This window comes from Gracilinanus agilis, chromosome 2 (genome assembly GCF_016433145.1).
Source record: "Gracilinanus agilis isolate LMUSP501 chromosome 2, AgileGrace, whole genome shotgun sequence".
Classification (NCBI taxonomy): domain Eukaryota; kingdom Metazoa; phylum Chordata; class Mammalia; order Didelphimorphia; family Didelphidae; genus Gracilinanus; species Gracilinanus agilis.
This window is the reverse complement of record NC_058131.1, coordinates 330052543-330068481: the sequence shown is the minus strand read 5'-3', so window position 1 is coordinate 330068481 and position 15939 is coordinate 330052543. Positions and strand designations below refer to the sequence as shown.

Below are 15939 nucleotides of genomic sequence, written 5' to 3'. Positions count from 1 at the left end.
GTTTGGTAAATTGGCTAGACAAGACTTGGCACTTTGGATGTGGGCACTAGAAAAGAAGATATGAAGGTTACAAACCTGGATGCTTGAAGTATAGCATTGAGTTTAGAGTTTAGAGGAGAGACATGTTTAGCTGAGGGAAAATGATTTCCATTTTGACTCTGAGATGTTTACAGTAGGTCCAGGAAGTTTCCAAAAGGCATTTGATAAAATATAATATTCAGTAAAATTTGAGAGTTCATCTGTTTAAAGTTAACAACTGAATCCATTAGAACTGATTAATGTTCTAGGACAGCACATATAGAGAAAGGAGAGAAAACTCGGGGCAGAGTCCTGGGGAACATGTTGCAAATAGAAAGAAAGTTTATGATTATTCAGGAAATGAGACCAAGAAGGAATAATCTAACAGGTAGGAGGAGAACCAGGACAGAGATGTGGCTCAGAAACAAAGAAGAGAATGTTCAATAAAATGGTATGGTCAATAGTAGTAAAATTTCAGTGAGATCAAGGATGATGAGGACTAAGAAAAGGTCATGACACTTAGTTATTAAGAGATTATTAGTAACGTTGGAGAGAACAGTTTCAGTAAAATAATGATTTGGAAGACAGATTGCAACTAAAAAAGAGGGGAAGAGATGGTGAAAAAGTAAAGGCAGTGATAGTCTTCTAGGAATTTATCAGGGAAAAAGAAGAGAGATAAGGAATAGAGAATGGCTGGGTCAGGTGAGGTATATCTGCTTATCTTTTGTTTTTTAAGGATGGGATAAGCTTAAGCATGTTAGTATATGTCAGAGAAATAACTAGTAATAGAAGAGATTTGAGATGGAGAGGTGGTGATGATAGTTGGAAAGTGATAATATTGAGGCAAGTTTGAAGAAGACAGGAGGCAGTAGGATTAGGAACACAGAAAACTGTGTTAGCTTTGTCAAGGAAAAGGACAAAGCTTCAAAGACAGGAGAGTTGAACATGTACAGGTTTGATGCATGCTTGGAGGAAAAACGGGGAGCTCATAGCTGAAGTACTGTTTTCTTCATAAAATAAGAGTCAAGTCTACCTGATAGAAGAGAGGAAGATGGAGAAAGCCCTTTGGAAGCTTAAGAAAAGAGAGAGGGGCATGGTGAGAGGGGGGGAACAAAGGTGTATAACATCTTTGAGTCAGCCCCAGAAAGAAGTGGGATAGAGAGTTGCCAGGGGAGGAATAAAGTTGCTACAGTGAACACCCATTTGAAATTCTATAACATTAGAAAGAGGGAGTTCATAGCTGAAGGATTCTCTTTTCTTCATAAAATAAGATCCAAGTCTATCTGATAGAAGAGAGAAAGAAGGAGAAGGCTCTCTAGGAGCATTAGAAAAGAGACAGAGAGTGGGGCTAGAAGCAAAGGCATAGAACATCTTGCGTTAGCCCCAGAAAGAAGTGGGATAGAGAGTTCAGAGAGAAGGAATAAAGGTTTTGCTATGATGAAAATCCAATTGAAATTCTACAACATTAGCCTGTTAGTGGACCCAGCTGACTTGATGGTTGTAGTATACAGAATTGGGGTGATATAGTTTTTTCTAGCTTTGGCTGAGTTCCAAAAGCTGTTAGAGGTTTGGAATCTTGAGGAAAAGGCAGTTGGCTGGATCTTCCGTGGAGGGAGGTTGTGAATCAGCCGAGCTGCTTTGATTACCTAGCTTTAATATTGAAATTTAGCCTAACTTTGATATATTTACTTAAGAAATTATTTTAGAAAAACCCTTTATATCTTCCTTTCCTAATACCATCCCTGCCTTCCCTCCCTTACCTTATATGTCTGTGGAGTTAATAAGGAGAGTAATTAGAGAGGAGTTCAAATCTGTGAAGGGTACCTAATTGCCAGCATTAGTTATAGTTAGTCAGTCATCATTTATTCCCTTTAGATAGCAATAGCATTTTGTAAAGCTGAGTTTAAAGGCAGGTCCTTACTCAGACTCCATCTTTGTTTCCCTTCCCCCACCTGAGGTTCCTGAGACAACTGATAGGGCTTTCCTTTGATCCACCTTCCTAACAAACATCCTTCAAACAAAATAAACCCTTTTGTGTTTCAACAGCCCTATTAGTGTAATTTGTCTGTTAGTTATCAAGAGGGAAGAAGAGGGAAAGAGACGACATACTCTGGGCTTAGAGGGAAGCTGGGCATCCATCTTGAAGGAAGGTGTTACTTCAAAACAGGTCCCTTCCTGTGAAATTAACTAAAGCCTGTTTGTTAATTTCAGTCTAGTCTATTTCCCTCAGCTTGTGTTTGAGTCTAAGTCCCAGTCTGTAAGCCTGCTGTGTTTGTCTGTTTAGTTTAATTTCTCTTCTCTCTAAAAGATCTCTGTTTCCCTTCTGTGTTATACTCCTGACTCCAGTCCTGTTATACCCTGAATCTCCTTTAATCCCAGCCTACCTGTAACCAAGATTACCCACTTAGCAAGTCTCCAACATCCTCCTTTCAAACTCCCTTATAACCCACCTTTCCTCAAATTACCCACAATACATGGTATAACTTCCTCCAAAGTCTAAGAGCAACGATAGAGTACCAGAGAAATCAGATGATTGATCCTAGCCATTTTTGAAGATTGTCAAAAGTGTGAATGTTTGATAGGCCATGCTTTCCTCAGTCTTCTCTTTTGGAATCAAGACTTTCTGAGGGGAAGAAGATAGTTTTCATTCATCCCTTTAATTTGTTTGACTTTCATCACCTAAAAAGGTGAAAGAAGTATTACCTTAATCAGAAGCTCTGAACTTCTAGGAGACAAATAGATCTTTTTTTTTTTTTTAACAACCTATATTAAACATGATTTATTTCTCTCTACAATGGACATAGCTGGATGTTTAGGAATAGAAAAGGGAAATGGAATTAAGTAAAAAAGGCATGAACTAAAAAAAATCTGTTTGTTCTGATAAAATAAATTCCACAAAACTCTAGCTCCAATTACTACTTAAAATTACTAACTGCAAGCTTTTTCCACCTTCTGAGAGTAAATTTGGTCCTTACTTTCCTGAAATTCAGTTCTAGAAGATGAATTTGAATTTGTGTTTGTTTGTTTAGCTTTTCTAAGTTCAACAACTTTTAAAGTTCACAATCTCTTTGGGAATTTTCTTTCCTTTCCTTTTCTCAACCTTAAAGATCCCTTTTAGCTCTACTACATTTTCTAGCCCTCTATGTTTTGGGCCTAGATATCATAACTTCTTCTAGTTATGATATATATTTTTATATTTTGTATTTGGATATTGTTTGTTCTAAGTTATGATATATATTTTGTTCTAGTTATGATATATATTTTTATATTTTGTATTTGGATATTGTTTGTTCTAAGATCCCTTCCAGATAGGAAACTATGTGTCAAAGTTCCTTCATATTCTAACATTTTACTATGATTCTTTCAATCTCCTCCTTTCTTATATACTGTCTTTTGTTAGGGGACATAGGAGCTATGGGGTAGAATAGTGATGGGGCAATGGTTTGGCAATTGCCAATGGTTGTATTTAATCAGTTTACTCTGACAAGGAGCCAAAAGGGGTTCTGTTCTCTGATGTTGGGTCCCTTGTGGGTTTAGGCGTCCAGAGCTATTAGGCAGCAAGGCTGGCTTTTGACTACTGAAGCATTTTTATAGCCACAGAGGGCAATAGTGAATAAGAACTATACCAAATTATAGAGTGTCTAAGAATTTTGTGGGGTGTGGGTGAGGGAATTGTAGAGGAATGGGGGTAGGGAGAACTGTGTAGCATAAGGTTTTATCTCAGAAAAAGTATAATATCTGGTCACAGAATCAAAGGAAATATGCTAATCTATAGGGAAAAAACTTGTTTTTCTTCTCTGTGTGTGTGTGTGTGTGTCCTAATTCGTGTGTGTGTGTTTGTGTGTGTGTGTACATGTGTTTTACTACCTAGAAATTTGTGGTCAATTAACATTTTGCAGAAAACACCAGAAATGACAGGAGTGGAAGAAAGGGTCATATTTAGAATGGCTTTAGTTAAGCTTATCAAATATTTATCATTTCAGTAATCATTGTTTTTCTCAGTATTGATCCATTTTGAATCAATATTTTTGATTTTTTACATTATTTGATATTTTGGATTATATGTAATGTGCAATGATTCTCTCTTACTGCTAAAGAAATCACAGAGTTTGAAGGTTATTAAAATGTAAAAGGATAGAGTTGAAAGAGACCTTAGAACAAACATTTTATTAGCACTAAAAGGATCTTATAGTTTCAGAGAAACCTGGGAAGACTTATATGAACTGATGCAAAGGGAAGTGAGAGAACCAGGAGAACAATTTTTACAGTTACAATTAAAAAATATTTTATTTTTATATATAACATGATATAATATGTAATACAACAATATAATACGTATGATTTGTTACAAACATGTAATACATTATAATAAATATGCCTTTCCAAGAGAAACAAATCCTTGAATTAGCTATGGCCCCAAATCTGTCTCATTCTTTTTTTTTCCCTCACCCTGTCGCCCATCCCTCTTCCCCCAAGAAGGTAGACAGGGAATGTGATGTGGTTTGTACATATATTATCATATAATAAAGATTTCCCTGTTTGTCATGTTGTAAAACAAGACACATGTTGCTTAACTAGAGAAAAAATTCATGGATGAAATAAGGTGAAGAACAGTATGCTTGAATTTGTATTTGGATTCTGTTCCTTCTGTAGTGTTGGATATCCTTTCTCATCATGAGTCCCTTGGAGTTGTCCTGGATCCTTGCCTTGTTGATAATAGTTAAGTCATTTGTAATTATCATACATTATTGTTACTGTGTACAAAATTCTTTTGATTCTGCTCACTTCACTTTGCATCATTTCATATAAGTCTTTCCAATGATTTTTTTTAAAACAAAAAATTTTGAAATATATAGGAACTCTAATTAACATAGTGGAACTACCTTCTCTTCCAGAAGACTCATGATGAAATGTGCTTTCCATATTGAGATAGAGATTTATGGTACAGATAAAAACATGTGTATATACGTAGCGACAAATATACATTTATATGCATATATGTATGTACATATTATATATACATTTATACACATGTATAAAATTTTTTGGACATGACTGAGAATTTTCTTTGCTTGACTCTACATGTTTATAATAGGTTTTGTTTCTCTTCCTTTCTCCGTGTGGGGTGGGGGAGAATTGTGGGAAGGAGAGAATATGAACCTGAAAAAAAAATAGAATTAAGAAAAAAGGGGAGGGTCTTAGAGGATATCTAGACTACCACCTTCATTTTAGAGATGAGTTTAAGATAGGAAAGATGACTTACGCAAGATTGTACTGCTTTAGCTAGCAAGAAAACAAGGATCAGAATTCAGATCACTTGTCTCTGCATTTAGAGTTTTTTCCATTGATTGCAATGAAATACAAATGAAAACAGTATGACATCTACTCCTCCCTTCCCCTTCAACTCTATCCTTGGAAAGTTTAAGGGTAGTTTAAAGGAAAATCGTTTTGAATTTATTGTATTTGAAGTTCTAAATGGTTAACTCTGTTGGGCATCATTTCATAGGTCAGTAGTGTCTGACACCTGGGACAGTATCCAGTGGGAAAGTTCTTTACATGTCTTCGATGTTGGATGAAGCAGGGCGTTAGCTACTATTTAACAAAATTTGGTGTATTCCTGACGCACACCTTTTAGTCTATTGCTTCAGATTACGTGGTCCTCATTGTCAGTGCTTTGCATGAAACATCTCTGGTCTGAAGCACAGGGCTAGAATACTTAGAGGGCCTCCTGAATACACAATCTTTCTATCCTCATGAAATAAATGTTAGCTTAATATCAGAGTGGAAAAGATCCAGAGTTGACTCAGAAATGCCATGTCTTTGGTTCACTGAACTATTTTTTGTTCTATTTAAATAGAAAGGAAAGCACATTTATTAGAACATGTTGGAACTAGAAAAAAAAAAGCTTTAGACTATTAAATGTTAGAATATAGACTCTAGAATGTTAAATTGAGAAGGGAATTTAAGTATTAACTATTCCATGCTCTTTATTTCATTGATAAAGAAACTGGTATAGATAGGGGAAGTAATTTGCCCAAGATCATAACAGTGGTAGAATTGGTATGAAAATTTAGCCTTCCTCTCTGGTTCAATGCTTTTCCCATAGCACCATACTTCAAGAAGAATACTTTAATTCAGGCTAAGGATGGACCTCTCTTAGATTAGCAAGATTGGAGGAGTTTATCCTCAGACTTACATTCCTCCCCAAAATGTTTCAGAAAATCTGTGGTCTGACATGACAATTTAGTGAGAACACATTTCCTGTGTTCTCTTTGGATTTTGTGTTTTCCTAATACAACAGTACTAGAGAATAATGATGATACTTTTTTCCAGGTTTGAGGTATACCAAAGAGAGGTGGGGTGAGCAGCAGGACTTTTCTTGAAGGATTACTGAATTAAATTGGAAAAAGGCCAATCTGAAACCTAATAGATTTTTAAGATCACTGTGTGGAATTTAAATGAAGCCCTCATCTTAAGGAAATTGACGTTTTTTATAATAGAGAAGCAATATCCCAAAGGGAGAAACTCTTGCCTTGTCCCTTCAATTCAGTGTGGTTTTATCAGGCCAGAGACTTTTGAAAGGCAAATTAGGGGACCAGCTATTTTTCGAGGTTCCATAGTTGGTTCAGACACCTGTGCAGGTAATTTACATTAGAAGTAAGGTTCTCCATAGATGAGTGGAGTACCAACAAAAATCATCATTACCTAGTGAAGACTTGAGGAAAATTAGAAGTTCCCCATGAGTCATGCATCAGAAACTGTCTGAAAGTTTTTGTTACCTGGCTAATCTGGACATTAACCAGAGTTTAGATTTCAGTAATGGTGTCATACTAGGTTTATATGACTAAAAACTCAAAGGGTTCATTTGCAGTGGTTGTACAACTTGATTAAAAAACACATAATCTACCTAATTGTACTTAGTACAATTTTCCTTCTTACAACCTTGGAAATATACATTGCCAGCATTTAGATGTCATTTAATTGTTCTAACGTGACTTATTCCCCATTGTGGTCAGTGAATAAGCGTCTCTTAGCTCTTTGTGGTTGGTTGGTTTATTTATTGATTGTGGTTGGGACACTGTAAAAAGGAAGTGATACTGGAGAAAAGAAGAAAGAAGGCTAAATAATTTGAACCTCTCAGCCACAGTCAGAAAGAAGTTATATAGTGTGCACTTTAGATGTTTTCAGGTAAAATGACAGTGACAAGTTATGTGCATGTAATTTTCATATGGTTTCTGATTTATTTTATTATTTTATGTTCATAGCGAATCTATGAGGCAGGCAGGGCAGGGATAATAAAATACATTTTATGGATGAAGAGATAAGAGCTCAGATTGATAAAGTGACTTGATGAAAGTCGCACTATGTATGGCAAAGTGGCAGAGCAAACTTTTAATCCCTGGACATCTGTGTACCAAGGCAGTAATTGTAAAAGACAAACACCAGAATTACAAGGATTTAATAAGCCTTCTGAAGGTTTCCTTTATTTTTTCATTGTTTATTTCTCCATTAGCCTTTTCAGAGAAAAGAAAAAGACTGAGACATTTTTGATGCACATAAAGGGGGATGAAACTGGGGCCATTAGAAGCCTGGAGATTAAGTATAATATTTGAGTTTACAACAGGTCACAGATCAGATAGAGCCTGTGATTCAGATATGATTACAATAAACAGTCTGACATTTATCTCACTTAATAACTTTTTAAAAGTAGCTTCGTTCTTCATTTTTGAAAATCATTTTCAAATGGTTTGTACTGTGCAGCAACTAGAACAGTGGTTCTGGGACTCTTGACTCTTTTCAGCAACTGTAGTCAAGAGATTATTTTGGTGTTTGGGAGGTGAAGTTGTAATCCAGAGTGTGGTAGGATTAGAAGGCTGACTTGGGGAGGAGAGACCTCCTGTAAAGAGAGTATAGCACTTGGCTTGGCAAGGAGACTCTTTTATTTAACTGTGCATGGGTGTCCTGACATTTATGGGGCTCAGTCGCTGGTCTTAGACCTTGCCAGCCACCTCTCCCAGGCTCATACGAGGTCCTACGGTCTATCTCCAGGAACAAGTTGGCAGACAGCATGGTGAGAAGCAATACGCAAACAGCTCTCTCTCTGTCCCCTCCCCATCTCCCCGACACTAGAAGGAAGGGAGTCAGAACGTTGGCAATGCACCTTTCAGAGTTTGTTGACCCTTGGTCTTTGTGAAGGAGGGCTGCTCATGTGCAAACTACTTTTGGGTGGGAACAGAAATACAGACTAACATGATTCAGTGTCCCTGCCGGCCCGTAATGGTGCTTAGGACATCTGGGCTTGGGGTAGATTCCTGCTTTACAACATGCTAATGGTCATGTTCTACTTTTGGAACTTGAGAGACTGGAAACTTCATGATCTCTTTCCATTACAGGAACCCTGGTGGACATTTATTTAATTCTAAGGCTATCTTTTGTTGTTGTTGTTGTTGCTTTTGTGTGTGTTGTTCCCTTTTGTTTTTTTTTTCTTTTTCTTTAAAACTTGTTCTGACAGCTTCCCATTCAAGCTATTATTGAGTTGTACCATCTCAGGCCAATGCATTTATGAAATATGTTGTTGGCACTCCCCCGTGAGATGCATAAAGGAAATATTCTTATGACAGTTGGGAGAGCTTTGATCCCTCTCCAGAACTGCACTCATGGCTTTGAAATGTGATTTTGGCAGGAGAGCTAAGTCTAGGCTCTTTGGCCCTCTGTGGGTTCTCAGGCCCATATAACCAACATTCCATGGGCTCCACATAACCTTGACAGTGAGGGTGAGGTACAGAGGTTCCATTGGATCCAATATTTGACACTGATAAAGAAACAACTCCAAACATAGGGCCCCACATATTAGATGCCTAATTAAAGTAAGGTGAGTTGAATTTAATCAGATCAGGTGAGTTAGCCTATCTCTTAACAATTCTAGACATGTAAGGTGAAATAAGAGGAGTTGTAACTCCTCTGTGCCTATGGCAAGTCAAACCCTGAGAATGTAGTGTGGGGGAAGGGATTGGGTGCAGTTTGGGAATAACTGTGCACTTGATTAAAAGAAAAATGAAAAAGAAAGGATGGCCCCAGACTTTCAGAGCTGAAAGGGACCGTAGAATATAGAATGTTCTAAAGAAAGGATGTTTGATCATATAATATTAGAACTTTCAGGGGTCTTAGAACATGGAATATTAAAAAATGGAATTTTAGTGGTTGGAGAATGTAGATTATCTGACCTAAAAAGGATCACTTCATTTTATAGATGAGAAAACAGAGACTTAAGGTCACACAATTAGTAAAGAGTAAATTGAATGAATTGGTCAACTGAGAGCAGGTTCTGAATTAGGGAAATTAGGAAGGGAAATTGATGAGTAAGATATGAGGGCAGGGAACCCTGATTTGGGGGGCAAAAAAGCAGAGAGTGTCAACGGCAAAGGGTCTAGCTCTGTTAAAGACACATTTTTGACTTACTTCATAGTTTTACCAAGGACCAGTCCTGCCACTGGCATTTAGGCAAAAGTTAAAACACAAAATTTTAAAACAACAGGAAGAGAAAGACAGGCAGTGGTTTTCTGTTCTTGCCACAGATCCACCTTTGAACCATTGATATTGTGATAAGCATTGCCTGCCATAGTGACTGAGGAAAATGCCACAAAACTTCACACTATGACATGTCACCAAAGTTTTTCCTAATCTCAGGGAAACAGCAGTGTTTTTCCCATGGAGCCAAGTCTCAAAGTATTTTGGTGTGACAGGAACACCATCACAACACAAACAGGTTTTCCATTGATGTTGTCTCTAGGGAGAGAGACTACAATATCTTGGTGTAAGGTCTTGGGGGCATGTCAGTTTCCCTGCTTTTTTCCCCTTCGGGAAACTGAGGTCTCACAAAATATGAGAGGAATCCATTTAAGAAGCAACAGATACAGACCAATGACCTCAGAAGGAAGGCTTTTTAGGGAACAGAAGCCCCCCTTCCAAAGGATAGATCTTAATTCCTCCTCCAATGGATATTATTTCCTAGCCTAGGGATGTGTGAATTAGGGTAAGGGAGTTGTCTTTCTCAAGAATCCCTAATAACATTTGCTAGCTCCATCCAAGAGAACTTCTGACAAGGTGGCCAAACTAATTGGGATGAAATAAATAAAGGATTTGAAAAGATGACCTAAACCTGACCCACAGCTGTCCTGAAGGCTGGAAGAGCTTGGCAAACTTTTATTTTCCATTCTCCCACCCCTTCTGGGCTACTCTTAGCTTTAGGGTTCTAGTCTAGTTTGGAAGTAGAAGGCAAAAAGAAAAAAAGATATTTTCCAGGTTTCCATTCTTTATGGTCCAGGTTCATTTGCTTCCCAGAAAGGACATCAATTTCAGTTTCTTAAGGGCTCAGGGATTAGAGGTAGCATAGTTTGGTTTCTGGAAAACATTTGAACCTCAGAGGGTTAATGATTGCATTTGCCATGCTCGCTCATCTTAGACATAGGGACATCCCGCTTGTTATTGGATCCTGAAGGGAAGCTGGCCCACACTTTTAGCCTACACTGCTGCTGGATGACCCTTTTGAGAAAAACTGAAAATTGGCCTCCTTGTAACCATTTGTTCTATAGAGCTCCTGCCTGCAATTTTATATGAAATGGGTAATTGGGATGTGTCTATGCTAGCCCAGCAATTCATTTTCAAGCACTGACATCACATTCCTTGGTTCAGCAACTCATTCATTCAGGAAACATTTATCAAGTATGTAAAGTACTAAGGCAGCAGGGGAGACACCCCACAGCCTGGTAGATAGAAGGTCATCCTTGGTCACAGTAAGGTCTCAGTTCAAGTCCTGCCTCTGGCATCAACTGTTTGACCATGGATAAATTACTTAACCTCTCTGCAACCAAGTAGCTATCTAAAATGTTAAGCTACAAATGAGTGAAAAGCTACATTAATGAAAGAAAGAGTTGCCATACTGCTCTTCTTTTGAGGGGAGGGCGGAGATGTATAGTACTCTAGAGTACTCTTTGTTCTATATCTACACCAAAGTTAGTTACTTTCCTAATAGTGGCAACAGAATGAAGAACATGAAGAAGGTTGAAGTGGAAGGGAACAAGCATTTATTAAACATTTACTGTGTAATGTGCATTGTTCTAAGCACTTTACTAATATCTCATTTGATCCTTACAATAACCTTTGGAAATAAGTTCTATTATTATCCTCATTTTAGAGAGGAGGAAACTGAGGCAGACAGAAGTTAAATGACTTTCCCAGGGCCACATAATCTTGTAAATGTCAGAGTCTAAATATGAATTGAACTCAGGTCTTCCTGATTCCAGATCTAGTGGTCTAACCACTGTGCTACTTATCTTCAATTAAACTATTGGTGCTCTCACCAGTCCTGTTTTTTGCTAATAGTTTGGACTTGCAATCTGTAGCACACTGATAACACAACTAAATTTTATTGCTCTATTATAGCGGAAAGAACATAAGCTTGGGGGAGGAAGAGAAGAGAATTATGCTCCAGTCTCAATTCTGCTATTTACAATTTCTGTGGCATTGGGAAAGTCACTTCTCGATTCTGGAAAGTCAGATTCCTGTGTGAAATTCAAGATTCTCCAGAAGAGAGGGATATTTGGATTAACTACTTCCTAAGATACCTTCCACATCTTAATTCTGTAATTTATAAATTCAATTTCCTGTGATTTGGGTCAACAGAAATCTCTAGAAATGGGGAATTCCCTAATAGGTGTCTTAACAGGATTTTTTTTTTTTTTTTTTTTTTTTGGTTGGTGGGGGGAGTCAAACTGAATTTTCTTCCATAGCTTCTCAGCCTGCAGAGGAAAACATATGTTTGTGAGCAGAGTTTTACAAAATCAAAAAGACCTTAATGTATAAGTTGATATAATCTTGGCATGTTTAGAAATATATTAGTGGGAAGAAATCAGAATTTGTTGAATGCCTAAGTACAGGAGATTTAAAAACCAATCAAGTCTAGACTGTTCTTGCTCATTTTTTCCAGCTATACAGCATCTCTTGTAGGTTGAATAGTTAGGCCATATTCTTTCCTTCCTTCCTTCCTTCCTTCCTTCCTTCCTTCCTTCCTTCCTTCCTTCCTTCCTTCCTTCCTTCTTCTTTCCTTCCTTCCCTCCCTTCCTTCCCATATATACACATATATCTATTTTAAGCTTAAATACATTTATACATCTGACACCCTCAGTGTTTTTCCCATGGAGCCACTGCATCCTTGTAATTGAGACACCAGGAGAGGCTAGCCAGTTTGAGTTCCCTGAGAGTAGAAGTGTGTCCATCTGTACTTTATTTTGTTTTCACTTTTCTCGTCTCTACTCCCCTGGTAGGACCTTAGCTGACCTCTCCTCTTCTTTGTCCCACTACAGGGAGCACTTTGCTTTCAAGTGATTAGAAACCCTGAAGTCCTCCCATTTGACTTAAAAAAGAATAATTAAGTTGGAGGGGATATTTGATGTCATAGTTCAATTCCTTCATTTTACAGATGGAGGAAATGAGGCCCAGAGAGGGGAAACAAATTTTTTTTAAGACATTCAATAAGTTAACAACCAACAGTGAGCTAACAAATTTAACAACTTTGTGTCCCATGTCACTTGCTCTTTAATCTAGGGCTCTTTACATTATGGCATAGAGTACAGATTCATTTATTAAATGCCTGCTGTATGCAGAGTACCTTGCTACTTGTTGAGAGAGGCACCAAGTTTATACAAAACACAGACATTGCCCTCATGGTTAAATGACTTGTTCATAGTTACACAGTAATGGTCAGAACCAATATTTGAGTTCAAGTATCCTGACTCAAAGGCTGGAGCTCTTCCCATTATACCATGTCGTTATATTTACCATGAACGATTTAATCATAGTCTAGGAGAAAAAATTCTAATTGATCTTTTCCCTCCTCAGCTATCTTATTCTTCTATTCCTTAAGTCACTGATTTCTAAACCATTTTTGATTATATACTGCTATCATTATTTTTAATTGAGTATAGCTCCCTAAATATGTGTGTATTTATTTATAAATTATATACATGTACGAGTGTATTAATTATACATTGGGGGCAGGTAGATGGCTCAGTGGGTAGAGAGCCAAACCTAGAGATGTGAGGTCCTGGGTTCAAATCTAGCCTCTGGGACTTACTTGCCCTATGATCTTGGGCAAGTCATTTAACCCCAGTTGCCTAATTTTTACATTCTCTGACATGTTTTAGAAATAAAAGAGTAAATGACCTAATTTGTGAATAGAAGAGCATACCTCTTCCCAACTGTTCCACCAAAGCAGAAAAACTCTTCATATAAAAGATAGCATACTTGAGTTTCCTTCTACATGACTTTGCACAGGTCCTACATGTCTAAATGTACTCTCACCTCGCCTTTAACTCTTAGAATCTTTAGATTCTTTTAAAAAGTCAGCATAAGGGGGCAGCTGGGTAGCTCAGTGGATTGAGAGCCAGGCCTAGAGACGGGAGATCCTAGGTTCAAATCTGGCCTCAGACACTTCCAAGATGTGTGACCCTGGGCAAGTCACTTGACCCCCATTGCCTATCCCTTATACCTCTTCTGCCTTGGAGGCAATACACAGTATTGACTCCAAGATGGAAAGTAAGGGTTTAAAAAAAAAAAAGTCAGCATAAATTTTATCTCCTACATGAAGCCTTTCTTCCATCTGATAATCCACATCCCCATGACCATACACATTACATATGTGCATTGATGCATATGTATGTTCATATGTGTACACACAAATACATGTTGTATATGCACATAAATGCATGTATATGTATATGTCTCTTACTCTCCTCTCTCAAATTTCCTATGTGCATTTATGCATTTTGCCTGTCGGTAGAATATAAGTTTCCTGAGGACATGGACTGTCTCATTTTTGTCTTTGATTTATCAGTATCAAGCACAGTGCCTGAAACAGTAAGCTTAGCAAATGTTTGTTAATTTGTTTGATTAATGCTACATAAAAGTAGCAACAATATTGGATGCTTAAGTGCATGGAGACTCCACACTACTCTGTGTCTCTACAGGCAATACACACTGCTGAAAAGGGACTAGTGAATTGGCCATTGTGATAACATGCCCTTTAATCCTTTTTCCCTCTGTAGAACCCCTTGAATCAGCAAGTCTGCCCAGGCCTGTTGTGAAAATTTATTGGGACTTAATAAGGAAATAGCAGGCACCGATCCCATCTAAGGAGAACATTCATTATCTTTTAAACAAATTCAAAGAATAAGGCAATTTCAGAGAATAATTTGCCTAATAAAAAAATGGTAAAGGGCTCAGCAGGGTCAAAATCAAAATATCTGTCATTGCCAAATGACCACTGAACACATGTTTAGAACTGCTGGCTCAGGAAAAGACATTTTGTACCTTTCTGGGAAGCTAGTATTTCCTGGGGTGACCTTTTCTCCCAGACCTTTTCTCTCCATAGCCCAATTCCTTTACAGAAATAATTGCAAAGTATATTTCTGTTGCAGAGCCTACTTGGATGTCAATGAATTGAAGAACATTCTTAAGTTGGATGGATCCACACACCTTAACATCTTCTTTGCAAACTCCTCAGAGGAGGAACTGGCTGGAGTGGCAACTTGGCCTTGGGACAAGGAGGCCCTGATGCATTTAGGTGAGTTCCAAATACCAAAGAGATTTCTCATTGGGAGGTAAGCCATTTGGCTACCAGTTTATTTCCAATATCAAATCAGTCCAATCCTAGTCTTTGGCTGATACACCATAGTACTCGCCAGAGAGATCAGGAGAAGCATCAGATTTAAATGGATAAAGGCCATGTCCTTCAGAGAGCAATCCCTTTCCTCCATTCTCATACTCCAATTCAGGGTTAATGGCCTTTGAGCCAGTATCATGGGGTTTTTGAGTAGAGAGTAGGAAGAAATAAGAAAGGTGTTTTGCAGACAGAATTGACAAATTTTATTAATAGATATATACAGTGAGGTAGAGTAGAGAGTTAAGGATGATGCCAATATTGTGAACCTAGGGGACTCAAAGGATGGTAAAATCATGGACTATAATAGACATTTTTGGAAGAGGAGTTGGTTTGAGGAAAAAGATAATGGTCTTGAGATCTCTAATGAAGATCAGGAGCCATCTTTACTACTCAGTCCTGTACAACTCACTCTGTCCTATCCAAAATGAAAAGGTCAGGATAGGGCTTTTACTTAGTAGTTCTTGCTTCCAGCAGAGAACCCAATTTCCATGAGCACCTAGGGTCATGAGTTCAATTTCTGAGTGACCCAATTAACTTGACTGCTCCACTGGTTATGAGAAACTTTCAGCAATGGGCATTGTTAGTTCACAGTAGGAATTAGATATTTGAGAGTCTATGGTGGAGATTGGACAAGATTATCCTTAAAGTTCCTTCTGACTCTATAATTTATGACATGCAACCTGTGATTAACCTAATTCATTAAGAAAAGACAAAATAAGAGATATAGAAGAAATATCAGTGGGCTAGGAGCCTGAAGACCTGACACCAGGTTTGAGCCAGTAAAAATTGAAGATCCTGCTTTCTGAGGGAAGAAAAAAAAATGTGGCCATAATACACTCTTTCTCCATAACTTTATTAAATATAGAAAACAGCAACAAAACAATAAATCAAATTCTGGTTTGTACCATTTGCCCATTTCTAAGATGCAAATGCTTACATTAAAAATTTAATTATCAGCCCTCATGAGCCAATACAAACTGGTTCCAATATATCCTTGCCTAATACTTACTTGTTAGATGATCATGGGCAAGTGACATAAACTCTCTGGAACTCAGTTTATAATTCTATAAATAAGTGGGTTGGACTAAATGATCTTTATGGTTCCTTCTGTGTTCAGTAGTCCAAGTGGCATAGTAGACCAATCGATCTTAAGTGAGGAAGACCTGAGGTCAAAACCAATTTCAGATATTTTGTAGTTGTGT

General features: G+C 37.7%; 1 protein-coding gene across 1 annotated transcript in view; it reads left to right on the top strand.

Annotated features, from left to right (window-relative positions):
* PAPPA (pappalysin 1) overlaps positions 1-15939 on the top strand; it is a 293056-nt gene that overhangs the window by 48680 nt on the left and 228437 nt on the right. The window contains exon 3 of the mRNA XM_044664273.1: positions 14493-14638. Within this exon, the coding sequence (XP_044520208.1) occupies positions 14493-14638 (146 nt within the window). The remainder of the gene's footprint in view (positions 1-14492; positions 14639-15939) is intronic.